Genomic DNA, 16,969 nt, shown 5'->3' on the forward strand with positions numbered 1-16,969 from the left:
TTTACCAAATTCTTCGGTTTTTTATGGCAAAAATTTAAAATTGGTCAAGTTTAAAGAAAAATTGTGATAAATTCCTCATTATAAGTTTAATTGACAACTGGTTCATAGAATGATAGAATAATTGATTGTACGAAAGAAAATTAGTTGTACAAAAAAAAAATGATTTACATAAAACATTATTTAAATATAAGATATTAGTTCGCACAGAGAGAAGATGACTTACACATAAGAAAATTTCATTTACACCCAAAAAAAATTGAGTTGCACGTCACAGAAAAAAGATTATTACCCATAAAAGAAAATAAATTGCACACAAAGAAAATTAAGTTGTCCAAAGTTTTTAGATCTCATTTACCAATTAAATTTTTAATAAGTAATTTATCCTAATTTGTCCCAAGTTGAAAGCCGTTGAAAATTATCACATTAATTAATTGAGAATCATTAAAATTGTTTTGAGCACCACACGAAGAGTGTGAAATAACTTATGGTTTATGAACAAAGAGGGCGGCGGACCGACTGGCGGTGCCGGCATGTCCATAACTAGAAAGTGAAGGGTATAATAGTCAATTCACGTACAATGCCATTTGCATTTGCACGCCATCAGCTGCGAGCTCGAATATCACATTTGATGCGCGTTATTCCCATTCTTCGCATAGATTTTCTCTGAAATTTCTGGCTTTCAGGCTTTGTTTGAGGTGAGTGAAATTCTTAATATCTCAAAACACTCTTGTTTGTTTCATGTTTCAGCTATATATTTTGATTCCGTCTTCGTTATGAGTTTCAATGCTTTGCATCTTCATTTACTCTGGCCTGAGAATTTAGTTGGAGCCCGTGCCTTTTGTTTTCTTTGATTTGTTTTAAAAGAATTTGTTCACTCATTTGGCATCTGGGAATTTCAGATCTGTCACAAAGCTCCCATGATTCGTCCAAAGATGGTTTTCTCTTGTCAACTTAGCTTGTGGGCCTTCGCATTTTGCTTGATAATTCAATCCGCATATGGGTTCTATCTTCCGGGAAGTTATCCCCACAAGTATGTGGTTGGGGATGAGTTGTCGGTGAAAGTGAATTCTCTGACCTCAATTGATACAGAAATGCCCTTTAGCTATTACAGCCTACCCTTTTGCAAGCCTCCGGGCGGTGTTAAGGACAGTGCTGAGAATCTCGGCGAGCTACTCATGGGCGACCGGATCGAGAACTCACCATACCGATTTAAGATGTACACAAACGAGTCGGAAATATTCTTGTGTCGGTTAGACAAATTGTCCGCAGATCAGTTCAAGATCCTTAAAGAGAGGATTGATGAGATGTATCAGGTTAATCTGATCCTTGATAATTTACCCGCCATTCGCTTTACACAAAAAGATGGATACCTTCTACGATGGACTGGGTACCCTGTTGGTGTCAAGATTCAAGATGCATATTATCTGTTTAACCATCTCAAGTTCAATGTTCTTGTCCACAAGTACGAGGAATCCAATGTGGCTCGTGTGATGGGAACTGGTGATGCAGTTGAAGTGATCCCAACGGATGGTAAAGGGGAATCAGCAATGCCTGGATACATGGTTGTTGGGTTTGAGGTGATACCGTGCAGTGTTATGCATAATTTTGATTCAGCTAAAAACTTGAAAACGTATGACAAATACCCATCACCTATTAAGTGTGATCCATCCACAGTAGGAATGCAGATCAAGGAAGGTCAGCCACTGGCTTTCACCTACGAGGTCACCTTTGAGGAGAGTGACATCAAATGGCCATCGAGATGGGATGCCTACTTGAAGATGGAGGGATCAAAAGTCCATTGGTTCTCTATCCTCAATTCTCTTATGGTGATCACTTTCCTTGCTGGCATAGTACTTGTGATCTTCTTGAGGACTGTTCGTCGTGATCTAACCCGTTATGAGGAGCTGGACAAGGAGGCTCAAGCAGAGATGACTGAAGAGTTATCTGGTTGGAAGCTTGTTGTGGGGGATGTATTCCGTGCTCCATCTAACCCTTCATTACTATGTATAATGGTTGGAGATGGGGTTCAGATTCTTGGGATGGCTGTGGTGACAATCATGTTTGCAGCTCTCGGTTTCATGTCACCAGCCTCTCGTGGCACACTCATCACTGGTATGCTGTTTTTCTACATGATACTTGGTGTCGCAGCTGGATATGTGGCAGTTCGCCTTTGGAGAACAATTGGTTGTGGCAATCAGAAGGGCTGGTTTTCAGTGGCATGGAGGGCGGCTTGTTTCTTCCCTGGTATTGCGTTCTTGATCCTCACAACCTTGAACTTTCTGTTGTGGGGAAGTCACAGCACAGGAGCCATCCCGTTTTCACTCTTTGTCATACTTATTTTACTCTGGTTCTGCATTTCTGTTCCCCTCACTCTTGTTGGAGGGTACTTTGGTGCCAGGGCCAATCACATTGAGTATCCTGTCCGAACCAATCAAATTCCTCGTGAAATTCCCGCACAGAAGTACCCTTCATGGCTGCTAGTCCTTGGTGCAGGAACCCTTCCATTTGGAACGCTGTTCATAGAGCTCTTCTTCATCATGTCCAGTATTTGGATGGGCCGAGTCTATTATGTCTTCGGGTTCCTCTTTGTTGTTTTGATTCTGCTTGTGGTGGTCTGTGCTGAGGTCTCTTTGGTTCTAACTTACATGCATCTGTGTGTGGAAGATTGGAGATGGTGGTGGAAATCATTCTTTGCTTCTGGTTCTGTGGCCATATACATCTTCCTGTACTCCATAAACTATCTGGTGTTTGATCTCAAGAATTTGAGCGGCCCTGTCTCTGCATCTCTGTACTTGGGATACTCTCTCTTCATGGTTGTGGCTATCATGTTGGCTACAGGCACTGTTGGGTTCCTCTCTTCCTTCTCTTTTGTGTATTACTTATTCTCCTCGGTCAAGTTGGATTGAATTGCAGGCTGAGATCGCCCAGAAATTAGCTCTTGAGCCAACAGATTTTAGTAGGAGGAATCCCTTTGGGAATGTTCAAGTAAATGTCACTGTATTTGTTCTGATCAGGGGAAAAAGTAGTTACCTTATTTCATTTTCTTTACATTTTGCTAGGGAACGTAGCATATTACACAACAATAATTTCATTGTTTTGCTAAATTCATTGCTAGATATTTATATGTAGGTAGCATTGCCTGATACGCATGGTACTGTGTTTAAGTTCTCTTGTATTCTGGATACGGTTTTCTACTTTGTAATCCTTTTTTGCGTGACCATGCATTCAAATATTACAATGTTTATCATCCGCAGGGTTAAGAAATTTGTAAGTTTTAGTTTGATTTGGTTGGACTTAAATAGTAGAACCAAATAGTCCTAATCAATTGTGCAGAATGCAATTTTATACCTTGTGTTTTGAGTAGTAAGTTCAGTTTGGTTAATGTTTAAGATATTTAATTTTTTTCTTTATTTTTTCTCTATAAGTTAAGGGTCAATTTGGTGCATTGGAAAGGATAGAGTCTGATAAATTTTTAATTCTATATGTCCTTGATTTTCTCAAGTGAGTTTCTCTTCACTATGCTTACATTATAGTTTTAAATCCTATTCTTCTGGTCCTAAATACAAGACCTATTTTATAGTATAATTTACACTATAAAATAGGTCTTATATTTAGAATCAAAGGGAGTATTACAATTTAAAAACACATCGTGATTTGTAATTTTAAAGGTTACAACGAATTTTTAAAAGTTAAAATAGGTTGGATCCCATCCTCAGTTTAAACAGTCATTGAATCAATTGAACATATAGTTGTTTTCAATGCGGTTAACCTCCATGAACTCCATAGAGTAAGAGGATACTCTGATCTTCTTAACATTAGAATAACAAAACGCATCCTAATCTTTTTGCAACATTGATCCCAACATAGATTCAAACATTCCCTAATACTTATAATCTCAACGGCAGTGTTAGGTGAACGGCCTAACTTTGTTCATGAAATCACATCTTCAATCACCATTTAGAATGTCAATATCTTCAAAAAAAAAAAAAGGCTATATGTTTATGAAAGCACAATACTTTTTGCGTTTCATAAAATCCAACACTAAGGCAAAGAGAAGAAATTAGTATATAACGATGGCTTAATTAATTTCATCCAGTCTTTAGTCTCTAATTATAAGAAAAGTAGACTTGGGAGATTGCATCATGGAGTCTGCATAGTTACTTGTCCATGATATTTGAATGCTTCTTCTTCTTGTTATCATATTATCATATTTAATATTTATTGGGTTATTCCTGGTCTATTCTTAGTAGATTTGGAGTCAAGCCCATTAAAACAAAAGGATGAGCCTTGAGACGCTTTTTGTTTATTGTCAAAATAAAAGGAAAAAAAATAATTTATTGAATTAAACTATTTAGTAATTATCACAAGTATCTCAATACGGATTGGATCTACTAAAAAGAGTTAGTTTCTCACAATGTGATGACCTACTAACCTAAGGTCCGGATTCTCATGAGGAGAAGTACCCACATTTAGTATCCGATAATTACTCTTGTAGCATTGCCTCCAATAGGAAAATAATTGTGTTTAAATGTTGGTGGATAGCCAAATCCTTCAGTATCTATAGGCATTTCTTTTCTGACCAAATTGTATGCAATAGGCAGCAAGCAATAGTAATACAATATGAATTGTAAGCAGATGGTTATGATTTGACCTTATCAAAATTATCCCATTCATTGAGGGAAGGGACTCTCCTGCTCTCTATTATATTTAGGAAAAATCACAAAAAAAAAGACCGTTGAAATAAAAAGGTTGTAAATAAAGACCTATCACAATATTAGTATGGATTTTGACAATAATAGTATGGGTTTTGATAATAATTTTATAAACGGGTACTTTGTACAATTTTTCAATTTTTAGGATTTCTTTTTTGTTGTTGCGATTTTTCCTTCTGTTTAACCAAACGAGCCTCCTCAAACTACACATAATTTAGTATATTCAAAATCTACTGCGTAAAACCATTTCATCAAATAAAAACATAATTTAGTAATGTTTTTTCATTGTAATAAAACACATTATTCCCATGAAGGGCAAATTTTATTAGATGTAAAATGTTAACACAAAGAAACCCAAGGTTACGAGACTAGCCGCGTGGGCCAGGATGACAAACATAGAGCAACTACAAAAGACACAAAATAAACGAACAACATATATCTAATCATTCCTTATAATGTAATGATCAAAATTTAAATTTATGTTAAACGAGATATTTATATTTAGCACTTAACAGTACTTTAAATATAATTGTTTTTATAGGAGAATACTTATTGTTATTTAAAAAAATATGGTCCAATCTAAAATTCATATAGGATTTACAATCTTACTTAACAATAGATATAAGATAAAAGATATGAAAACAAACAAAAACACAACAATAAGTAGCATAGGCAATTTTTTCTAACGTGACCTGTTACTTATAAGGCTTCAGTTTTATCTACTTCATGCACTGAGTAATGATTTGTGAACCAATGTTCGAAAAACAGAACTCTCAACTTTAAAACTAGTATCAAAGAAAAGCAAAGCAACAGAACTTAACTAAAAGTTTGTAGATTATTTCTTACTTAGATGCTGGTCAGAGAGAGCCATTCCATTTACATTGAAAGTCCTCTGATGCATCGGCTTCCTTGCCCTTGAGGAGCAGAAACATTCAGGGGTTTTCAATGTAAAATGTAGATGTAGAAAGCATAATAATTTCAAAAATCCTTCACATAGGAAAGACAAGTAACTGAATTCATACAAGTAAAATAACATTGCAGGCACTAACGTAGTCCAGAGGAAGATGAATAAATAGAGTTATAGTCACTGCAAAACAGAGTTCTCAGTGTAATACTAAAGTTCCTAGTTGAATCAAAATCTCACAATGACCCGAATTGGATAAGACACTCACAAAAATTATAAGAGTTATCCCCCTCTTTCTAACACCAACACTATTGCCAAAAAAATAAAAAAACTCGTCCTCCATCCTCAGATAGTTCGAAGCTCGTCCTCCATCCTCAGATACTTCAAAGCTCGTCCTCCGTTGCTCCATCCTCAGATACTTCAGAGCTCGTCCTCCGTCCTCAGATACTCACCAATATCCGCCTGGTGAAGCACCACAATACCATTAGGGTCCAATTTCCTGCAATCCTGAGTGGACTTAGCAGCCACGCCAAAACCCAGGGGCACATCGGACATGGAAAACACCACAACCCCATCACCAGGCGAAATGCTCTCTGTAATCCTTCCCAAGGCACTCTTCAAAACATGATTCCCGTACAAGAAAGACATCTCAGACTGGGGTTTCAGCCAGACCTTGTGCCTAGCATTAGCAGCCAACAAGTTCAGAGCCTGAACTGTGAGATGAAAATTACCTCCGTGAGTATATTTGCCGATGCAAGTGCCGAGAGAAACGAGGTTGGGTCGGGCTATGTTGGTGGCGCGCTTGACGACGGATTCGCTGGCGTAGTAGACTTTGTTCTTGTTGAGGCGGAAGCAATAGCGGCCAGCGTTGGAATCGGGACCTTCATGGGAGGGATTTTCAACGATGCTCCTGAGGTTGTTTCCGACGAATTTGAAGAGCTTTTCGAACACTGCAGTTGTCTCAGCCTCGTCCAACGGTCTCATCTCCGCCTACGAAAACGCTCCTCTTCTGCCGAACTGTTTAGCTCTTCAGAGTTCAAGCCCAAACCCTAAAAAACGCACGAAGGAGGTAGGAGGAAATCTCTCCCACGGTCGGCGGTCGGCTGGAAAGTGACGCAGTATATAGATGTATATATGGGACGCGGCTCCTCTCCTTTTCCCTTACCATCCGCTGCCCTCCTCTACCCTCAAAGCCGCGGCGTTTTGAGTGAAAAACGAGAGAATGAGTGCTTTTCTATTAAAAAAAATCAGTACTCTAAAATATATTTTTAGTATTATCAAGTATCCTAAATAAATTCTTAATACACTTACCACTCTAAAATATTTTTCTAATAGTATTTAATATCTAACTCTCAGTGTTCTAAAATATTTTTTAATAGCATCCAGTATCCTAAATTTTTTTTAGTAATACCCATCATGTCAAGGTATTTCTCTAATAACACTCAATATCAGAAATTAATTTTTAATATATCCAACACCCAAAAATATTTTTTAATAACTTTTAGTATCTTGAAGTAATTTGTCATATTATTTTATGGTAACTAAAATTTAGCACAAGCTACTTGGTACTACTAAAAGAATACCGTAGCATGTTGGATGTTGCATAGGTGTTATTGAAAAAAAATATTTTAGCCTTCTAAGTGGACCAAAAATTATTTTACAATACTAAGTGCTGTTAAGAAATATCTTCGAATGCTGGGTGTTAAATATTATGTGCTACTAAAAAATTATTTTACCTTGTTGAGTGTATTAACAATTAATTTAGGATAGGAAATGACACTGAAATAAATATTTTAAGGTATTAGATATTTTTTTTGAATTAAAAAAAAAAAAAAAAAGCCTTCACCCTCCCTTGCTTTCACTCAAAACGGCGCAAGTATCAAAGGTAAAGGAGGGCAGCGGATGGTAAGGGAAAAGGAGAGGAGCCGCGACCATGTATATATGTACACACACATAATCTGTCTCCAAAATATATACCTATATATGTAATAAAAAAGACAAATAAATATTTTGATATTTGATTATTTAGGAAAAATAATTTCTGTTCCTTCCTTTGAACAGATCTAAGGTTTGTGGCGGCATGGACATTGTTGGACTTGTTTAGAGATTTGTTCAAAACAGACTTTTAAACAAGTTAATATAAGTCGAGACAAAACTCTCCTCATATATTTACCTCGTTTTTGGTAACTCATATTTAAAAAGTTACTCATAAGTCAATCCAAACAAGCCCATAGTTACATGTGACGGGAGAAAACGTTACAATGACTCTGTTTAATTGATTTAAATTTTATTCTTTGAAGAGGGAGCTAGACTTTTTATTTTTAATGAAACCTCTGCATTCTACTTATCCACATAAACCAAAAAAGTACATTGCCTAGCTACCTAACTCCTTTCATCAGCCCCCACCTATTGTACCAAGGGTGGTTGTTGATGGTAGAGGTTAAACGTCTCTTGTGCGCTGTGAGCGGACCTTGCTAGAGAATCCGCAGTAGTATATATGAATGAATTTATATGAAGTGCCTAGTATTGTGCTTCATTTCTTTCTGTCCCTTTGGGCCATTTACATGGCAGTGGATGAACATTGCTAGAAATAGCTGGTTTGAGAGATATTCAGTATTTTGCCACAGCATCCTTGTACAAACCCATGGTATTGCTTCACTTCAATGTTATCCTTTGCTGCCCTTAAATCTTGAGATATCAGATATCTTGGTAGGACATAAATCATTTCGTCTATCCCCGTATAGAAACTTATGCTACAATAAGTCTTCAAACAAGATTTATCTTTGAGACTAGAGTTGACTAGAGTCGTGATAAAACTTACCGTTGAGAACTTGAGATGCTTTTGGCACTGGTTTAGGGAGCAGTAAAAATGCATGGCCACTTTCATGGTTGCACGATGACAAACACAGATTGTCATCTCTAAGAGTTGGAGCCTTACTTTGTTAGCACCTATTACTGCCACTTCCATAACCTCCACAAGTTACATTTTGACTTTGTTGGATATTTTGCCATATTGCTGAAACTCTAGATTTACTTCATCATTAAGTTGCACACAATGACAACTTCTGCTTTACTACATAAACTGGGATTCTTGCAGCTTACTGTGTTGTTGCAAAGGAATCTGTTAGCAAGCAGATCTCTATTGCTTTTCTAGAACGTGTCAGAGCAGACTTTAAGAAAAGAGATGGTGGTGGAAAAGCAGATACAGCTGTTGGCAAAAGTCTCAACAAGGAGTTTGAGTATCCTCACTTCTTCCTAAGCCCTTCGTTCATATCCTAATGCAGGGCTAGAAAAGTTTGTTTCCAAAGATGAATAATATCGTGAATGAATTGCAATTGCAGACCTGTTATGAAAGAGCATATGAAGTATATCATAGACCACACAGAGGAGATTGAAAAGCTAATAAAAGTGAAGGCTCAAGTTTCAGAAGTTAAAAGTATAATATTAGAGAACATCGACAAGGTACCTTAACTTTTCAGGTGTAAAATATGATAATAATTCTATACTTTATTCATTTCCTTGTACAGAAAGGTTTTGAGGTGGGGAGAGTTTTAGTTCCTTGAGTTGCTATATTAGTCACTAGACTTCCTTTCTGTGAAAACTCCATCTTTCTGCTGGCCACATTTTACTTCCTCGCAGCAATGACAGTGGTTGGTAAAGCGATACACATCCTATGCTTAATTGTTCTCCGTCCTGCCAGTATTACTGGGGACAACTTGTAATGGAAGATCAATAACTCTTCCTGTAGCCAATGAATTAAGCTTCTTGTGATCCTTGTCACACTTGCAAATTTGTGTCATCATGAAGTTTCTTTGCATGGATCAATGTTTTTCACATGTTCCCCACTTTCTATTGGGATGCAATATTTGAAGTTTCACTATGGTTGGATGCTTGTTTGTATTACGATGTGATCTTTATTTTCATGGAACATCCTTTCAGGCTATTGACAGAGGAGAAAATCTAACCATTCTTGCGGACAAGACAGAAACATTGAAGTCACAGGTTAGTTGACTATGGTTTGAGAGCTAACCTTTTAACTCATGTGTTTTTGGTAGGTGCTCTAACTGGAGAAACTGATAAGGCTGAAAAAATAACACTCTACTCTCTCCCTCACAGTAAAGATCTCACTATAAGCAGAGAAAATAGCCCAAGAGAATCTCTGAAATATGGAACTTGACTATTCTTTTACTCATGCCAGCTAACAGGACGGCTAACATATTTATAGAACGATATGACTCTTTGCAACAATCAGGAAACAATTAAATATCCCTACATTCTCGGGATTACAACGAAAATGGAAAATGTGCATAACAGAGTGGATCATGACTGATCTCATAATCCTGTTATTTAGCTAACTGACTCCATAAACAGGAATAAAAGAAAATAACTAATTTAAATGAAGCTAGAAAGACCCAGTCAAGTTTTAACTGAATTCCTTTTATTTCGCCTCTGATAAGTCATGGTTGGTTTACTAGGAGTCTTATCATTACTCCCCCCCTGAAAACTCGACTTGTCCTCAAGGCGAAGAGAAGGAAATTGTTGCTGTAACAGATCATAATCCTCCCAACTAGCCTCCTCCTCTGGTCTGGACTTCCAGCGAACTAACAGTTCTAAATGGGGACCTTTCCAGCGGTGTGACAGAACTGTTTCCGGTTCTAACAGCAACTCAAAATCGTTTGAAATAGGTAGATGAGCAGGAGGGTCAGCTGGTGGTTGTCCTAGAGCAGGGCGCAATAAGGAGACATGGAAGATAGGGTGGACTTTTGCAGAATCTGGGAGTTTTAATTCATAAGCCACGGGCCCCACCCTTCTTATGATTTCATAAGGGCCAAAGAAACGTGGTGAAAGCTTAGTGAACTTCCTGTGGGCCAGGGAATGCTGTCGAAATGGCTGAATTCGTAGAAACACAGCATCTCCCACCTTAAAACTTAGTTCACGGCGGTGTTGATCTGCATTGCCCTTCATACGTTCCTGGGCTCTTTTCAAATTATCCTGGAGCAACCTGAGCATATGATCTCTAGTTTCCAATTGGTGCGCCAGTTCTGCAATCTGAGTTTCTCCTTTGACAAATGGGTGAAGAGGAGGTGGTTCTCTGCCATATACCACTTTGAATGGGGTGGTATGGGTAGAGGTATGGTAACTAGTGTTAAAAGAGTATTCTGCCCAGCAAAGATATTTGCTCCAGGAGCGAGGCTGTTCATGTGCGAAACACCTTAAATAGGCCTCCAAACAGCGATTGACTACTTCCGTTTGACCATCCGTCTGAGGATGATATGCTGTGCTCATTCTCAGACGAGTCTGGCTCAATTTGAATAACTCCTGCCAAAATGCACTCAAAAAAAGAGGGTCTCGGTCTGAAATAATGGAGCGAGGTATGCCATGCAAGCGAACAATCTCTTTATAGAAACTAGCAGCTACAGATTTTGCAGTATAAGGATGACATAAGGGTATGAAATGACAATATTTGCTCAATCTGTCCACTGCCACCAGAATGGCATCATAATTTCCAGACTTGGGTAACCCCACAATAAAATCAATAGAAATGTCCTCCCAAATCTGTTCAGGGGCCGGTATAGGTTGTAGTAACCCAGCAGGAGATAAAGTCTCATATTTATTCTTTTGACACGTAAAACACTGCTGAATGTAGGATTTAACATCTGATTTCATATGTGGCCAATAAACTGTACCTGAAAGCCTTTTCAAGGTCTTTAGGAAGCCCCCATGTCCCCCTGAGGGTGTAAGATGAGCCTCTTCAATCAGTTTAGCCCGCAATGGTGAACTCTTGGGGATGACCAAACGCCCCTGGAAGAAAAGTTTTTGCCCCACCAAAGTGTACTCCGGTTTTGCCGTAGGATTTTCTTGTAATGCAGCAACAATAGGGGCCGTAAATGGATCATGCAACAGAGCCTCCTCCAGTTCCAAGAAGTCTGTTGGTAAAGGTATCACCATGTGCAAGAAATCAGTGTGTTGAGGTCTTCTGGAAAGTGCATCAGCCCCAATATTCTCCTTGCCAGCTTTGTAAACAATAGAGAAATCAAATGGGAGGAGTTTTAAAATGAGGCGCTGTTGAGTGTTTGTGACCACCCGTTGATCCAAGAGGTTTTTGAGACTGCTGTGGTCAGTCTTAACTGTGAAATGTCGTCCCAACAAATAGTGGCGCCATTTCTGCAAAGCTAACACCAACGCTAAAAGCTCACGATCATAAGCAGATTGATATCTATTAGAAAAGGAGAAGCCTTTGCTATAAAAAGCAATTGGGTGATCCTGCTGCAATAAGATAGCACCCACACCTTCCATGGATGCATCACATTCAACAATGAACTCAGAGTTAAAATCAGGTAGTTTCAAAACAGGGGCAGATATCAATGCAAGTTTTAACCTTTCAAAAGCTTTCTGTGCAACTGAGCTCCAAGAAAAAGAATTTTTCTTAGTCAAATCAGTAAGGGGTCGAGCAATTATACCATAATTCTTGACAAACCTCCGGTAATACCCAGTGAGCCCCAAGAATCCGCGTAACTCTGTTACATTGGTCGGTACCGGCCATTCTCGTACACTGCTAATCTTTTCATAATCAGTTTCTACCCCTTGTGCTGAGATTCGGTGGCCCAAGAAAGCAACATGAGACTGTCCCAGAGCACACTTCTTGAAGTTAGCAAAATAAGCATGTTGTTGTAGTGTCTGAAACACCATCCTCAAATGATGTTCATGCTGCCAAGGACTCGAACTATAGACCAGAATATCGTCAAAAAATACTAATACAAATCTTCTTAAAAAAGGTCTAAATAGATCATTCATGGCAGCCTGGAAAGTAGCTGGAGCGTTAGTGAGACCAAAAGGCATCACAACATATTCATAATGCCCACTATGAGTTCGGAAAGCCGTTTTAGGAATGTCATCAGTCAATACTCTAATTTGGTGATAGCCAGAACGCAGATCAATTTTGGAAAAATACGCAGCACCATGTAACTCATCGAGAAGCTCATCAATATTAGGAATAGGATACTTATCTGGCACCGTTATTTTATTGAGGGCCCTGTAATCAATACACATGCGCCAAGAATCATCCTTCTTCTGAACAAGTAGCACTGGGCTTGCGAATGGACTTGAACTAGGCCGTATAAACCCTTTCTGAAGTAGTTCATTAATCTGTCACTCAATCTCATTTTTCTGGAAATAAGGGTAACGGTATGGCCGTAGATTCGGTGGCTGTGCGTCTGGCAGCAGAGGAATGGAGTGGAAGTGTTCACGGAAAGGTGGTAGGGTGGTAGGTTCTTGGAAGACAGCGTTAAACTCAACATACAAATGATCTAAATCTAGAGCACCAGCACTGTTCGACCCTAATTTAAGCTCCGTAGAGATCATCGAATGTAAGCCTGCACCAGAATTTTCAACTCGTGGGACCCCCTGCAGCTTATATTTCCTTCCGTCAACCCAGAAAATTAAGAACATCTCATTCCAATTGGCTTGGATGGTGTTTAAAGAGGCCAGCCATTTAATACCCAGAACCATGTCAGAACCCACCAAGGAAAACGGATAAAAATCCTGCTTAATGTTCAACCCAGGCAGCTTAACTTCAAGGTCCTTGCATACATGGTTGCAACGAACCACACTCCCATCCCCAATCTGGACTCCGAGAGTAGCAATGGTGCTGGTAGGTAGCTGCAATTCATTGACCAGCGCGGCAGAAATGAAGTTGTGGGTCGACCCACTGTCAACTAGCAGCAAAACTTCTCGGTCATTGAGCTTACCACTGAGTTTCATAGTAGCCGAAGTGGGGCGTCCTAGGATAGCGTTGAATGAAATCTCAGCAGTGGTAATTTCTCCCTCTCCCATCTCTTCCACGGGCTCTTCAGTTTCAGGCACTGGGTTACCCTCCTCATCAATCTCCATCAAGGAAAATGACCCAGAGCAGCGATGACCAGGTCGGAACGGCGCACCACATCGGAAGCATAAGCCTTTCTCTCTCTGTCGCTGCCGTTCGTCGTCAATTAGAGGGGCTCTGCTCGTCGTGGATGTGTGCGCAGATGAGGAAGACTGGTTCAATGCTGGTAATCGGTTCGTGTTGGGTAATGAGAGCCCCTTCCCATCCCTGCCATATTGAGAGTTTGGGCTAGAGAGACTGGTGCGATTTTGGGCTGTCAAGAGGTTGGGCCTTAACCCACGTGAATATGCCAGCTTCCTCTCAAATTCAATCGCAAGACTAGACGCCTTATACACCGTTCTAGGTTTTTGAATCCTCACATCAGATCGGAGCTCTTCCTTCAACCCATTCAGAAACACCCCAAGACGACAGTGCTCCGGCCAATTTTTCACGCGAGAAGCACGCCGTGCAAACTCCTGTCGGTATTCCTGCACAGTCCCGGTCTGTTTGATGGCGCAGAAAAATTCATCAGCATTCTGGAATTCTGGTGGCCCATAATGTTCCTGGAGAGTTTGGACAAGTTCGTCCCAATACAGCAAGGTCCGCTCTGAATTGATCCAGGAAAATAAATCAAGCGCATCTCCCTCCAAGTACATCGATGCTACATCCACCTTCAAATCGTCTGGAGTCTCATAGTAACGGAAGTATTTTTCTGCTTTGAGTATCCATCCCCTCGGGTCGCCCCCATTAAACTTTGGAAACTCCATCTTGGTGTGGGGTGGTTTGGGTCCCCTTCGATACACTTCCGAATCATCATCACTGTCATCAGCAAAGTGGCGCGGTCTTCCCCTTCCCCGGTCATTCTTAGCAGTGGCCGCCTCTAACGTTGCTACTCTTTCAGCTATAACCTCCAAAGTTTCCAATTTAGAAGCTATGGCAGCAAGAGGGTCCGCAGCAACAGGTTCGTCCCCTGTTTGGTTTCGAGAAGAGCGCGTCTCAACCATGGCTCTGATGCCAAAATGGTAGGTGCTCTAACTGGAGAAACTGATAAGGCTGAAAAAATAACACTCTACTCTCTCCCTCACAGTAAAGATCTCACTATAAGCAGAGAAAATAGCCCAAGAGAATCTCTGAAATATGGAACTTGACTATTCTTTTACTCATGCCAGCTAACAGGACGGCTAACATATTTATAGAACGATATGACTCTTTGCAACAATCAGGAAACAATTAAATATCCCTACATTCTCGGGATTACAACGAAAATGGAAAATGTGCATACCAGAGTGGATCATGACTGATCTCATAATCCTGTTATTTAGCTAACTGACTCCATAAACAGGAATAAAAGAAAATAACTAATTTAAATGAAGCTAGAAAGACCCAGTCAAGTTTTAACTGAATTCCTTTTATTTCGCCTCTGATAAGTCATGGTTGGTTTACTAGGAGTCTTATCAGTTTTCTACTAAGACTGAGAGCCATGTGTGTGTTTATTTTCAGGCCCAAGAGTTCAGAAAGCAAGGAACACAGATCCGTCGGAAGATGTGGTATAAGAACATGAAAATCAAGTTGGTTGTTCTTGGAATTTTGTTGTTTTTAGTCCTTGTTATCTAGCTATCTGTTTGCCACGGATTTGACTGTACAAATGACCCATGATCTCTCAGTTTACATATAGGTTCTTTTTAATGATGTCTAAATGCGGTAAATAGGGAAGAAAATCTGGTTTGACGGGGGATTTTGGCCACTAAAAAGAAAATGTTTCCCAACATCTTTGCTCGCCGGGATCGTTTATAGTATTTACAAGTTCTTAAAGATAGGAAGGAGAATGTCACTATATCATGTCTTGAATCGTGCTTTCCCCCCCCCCCTATTGCAATATTTGTCCTACAATTTTTATTTTAAACCAAGTGATTTTGGCTTCCCTATTGAGGGGTATTTTGTTTGTTAGTAATTTTCTTTTGTGACAACCATGTAAACTACTCATCTAGATTGTGAGCAGGGTTGAGTCCGAGAAGCGAAGTTCTTAATATTGTATTACTCCCTTTTTCTTTTTTCCAATTCCTAGAGTCGAATTTGTTTTTATTCATTGTTTATTTATTGGAATAGTTATTAGTTACGGGTAAATATTAAAAAAACTCCAAATTACTTGCGTTGTTAGTGTTAGTACATGCGTTCGCGATCTTTTGTCATTTTTCGTATTGGAGCAATCTCACTTAAGTTGGTTGCTGTTACCTTGTTGCCATATTGGAATTGCCTCGAGCATGTGTTTGTTTTAGCCCTCAAACACGACGCTTTTGCCTTCCAATGAGGCTTCAAGCCTTTCAAGGCCATTGAAATATGAGCCTGAAATCACAAGACGACCTTAAATAAGGAAGATCAAGACTTGATAAGATCATTATTTGGTTGACTTGATAGGATATTGCAATACGAAATCAATCTAAGTTTATGCGAAGGATCATATATAGGTGCTCCCACCTTCAGACTCAAAATCTTTGGGAAGGCCCAAAATAACGAAAGACTGCTGAATGTTCTATTGGATTTCGATGTGGGACTCTCGTTCTTGGTCAGAACAATTCTTTGGGTCCTTGGGGTCATCACGAGGAACTAAGGGCCCGTTTGGATGAGCGATTGGAAAAGCTACTTATTGGAAAATCAGCTTATGGATAAGTGAAATGGGATATAAGCTAAATTGAATAAGCTGAATTGTGTTTGGATTGGAGTTCAGAAAAGCCCGTTTGCAAAAGTAAAATGGATAAAAAGCTGTTTGGATTATGGTTGAGTAAAAGTAAGTTTGGTTGTAAAATGACTAAAATGGGTATGAGTTTTAATAAATAGTAAAAAATAGGAAAAAAATAATTTCACATAATACAATGGAATTAAAATAATTTAATACGAATAAGTGAATTAAATTTTTAAAATTTAGAGAAATCTAAAAAATTATTTTAAATATAAAGTGAAAAAAGGAAAAAATCGAATAGAGATAATATAATGATGAAGTAAAATTTATTTAGTGAATTAGAATTACGAACTGTAGAGAAATCATAAAAAATATTTAAGAAACGAAGTGCAACATGATAAAAAAAAAATAACATAATACAATAAATTTAAATTAATTTAATACGAAGAAGTCAACTAAACATAATTTAAATGGATAACAAAGTTTTGAACTCCAATTGACAAAGTAAAATAAAATAATATTACATAATTAATTATTTGATAAACTATGAACCAAGCCTCCACATAATTATTTGATAAACTATGAACTCCAATTAACCACGCCTCCACGCGCTGGCTCATAACCAAGCCGCTGGTCTGCTTTATCCGCAATTGCCATGTCATGGTACTGGACCGAATCATACGGCCTAGACCGATCTGCTCCATGCTCATAGATCGGACCGGTCACCGAAACTTTCTAGGGCGTTTGACTCAGTAGCCCACAGAATCATTTTCCTGCGAAACCTTCGAGAGAGCCACACCCAAGTTGCTTCCTGT

General features: G+C 38.9%; 3 protein-coding genes across 3 annotated transcripts; 2 read left to right on the forward strand and 1 right to left on the reverse strand.

The window, feature by feature from the left end:
* Positions 1-611: 611 nt before the first annotated feature.
* On the forward strand, positions 612-3,299 carry LOC114735647 (transmembrane 9 superfamily member 11-like). The gene is made up of 2 exons (XM_028923351.1): positions 612-695; positions 900-3,299. Exon 2 carries the CDS (start codon positions 918-920, stop codon positions 2,904-2,906), a length of 1,989 nt encoding a protein of 662 aa, XP_028779184.1. The 5' UTR covers positions 612-695; positions 900-917; the 3' UTR covers positions 2,907-3,299.
* Positions 3,300-6,036: 2,737 nt separating this feature from the next.
* LOC114735670 (60S ribosome subunit biogenesis protein NIP7 homolog) lies at positions 6,037-6,742 on the reverse strand. The gene has a single exon (XM_028923388.1). It carries the CDS (start codon positions 6,598-6,600, stop codon positions 6,037-6,039), a length of 564 nt encoding a protein of 187 aa, XP_028779221.1. The 5' UTR covers positions 6,601-6,742.
* A 1,955-nt stretch (positions 6,743-8,697) lies between these two features.
* Positions 8,698-15,313, forward strand: LOC114735626 (vesicle-associated membrane protein 724-like; the record flags this gene model as incomplete). Its single annotated transcript, XM_028923328.1, has 4 exons — positions 8,698-8,855; positions 8,958-9,078; positions 9,556-9,618; positions 14,978-15,313. Coding segments are annotated over 4 exons (456 nt in total), but the record flags the coding sequence as incomplete, so codon positions are not given.
* Between the last annotated feature and the right edge of the window lie 1,656 nt (positions 15,314-16,969).

This window comes from Neltuma alba, unplaced genomic scaffold (assembly GCF_004799145.2).
Source record: "Neltuma alba isolate B1F8T4 unplaced genomic scaffold, ASM479914v2 tig00002699_pilon, whole genome shotgun sequence".
NCBI classification, from domain to species: Eukaryota; Viridiplantae; Streptophyta; class Magnoliopsida; order Fabales; family Fabaceae; genus Neltuma; species Neltuma alba.

Bases quoted from the DNA above. Each gene is read 5' to 3' on its own strand.
- LOC114735647 (XM_028923351.1), top strand. From the start codon at position 918: ATGATTCGTCCAAAGATGGTTTTCTCTTGTCAACTTAGCTTGTGGGCC.
- LOC114735670 (XM_028923388.1), bottom strand. From the start codon at position 6,600: ATGAGACCGTTGGACGAGGCTGAGACAACTGCAGTGTTCGAAAAGCTC.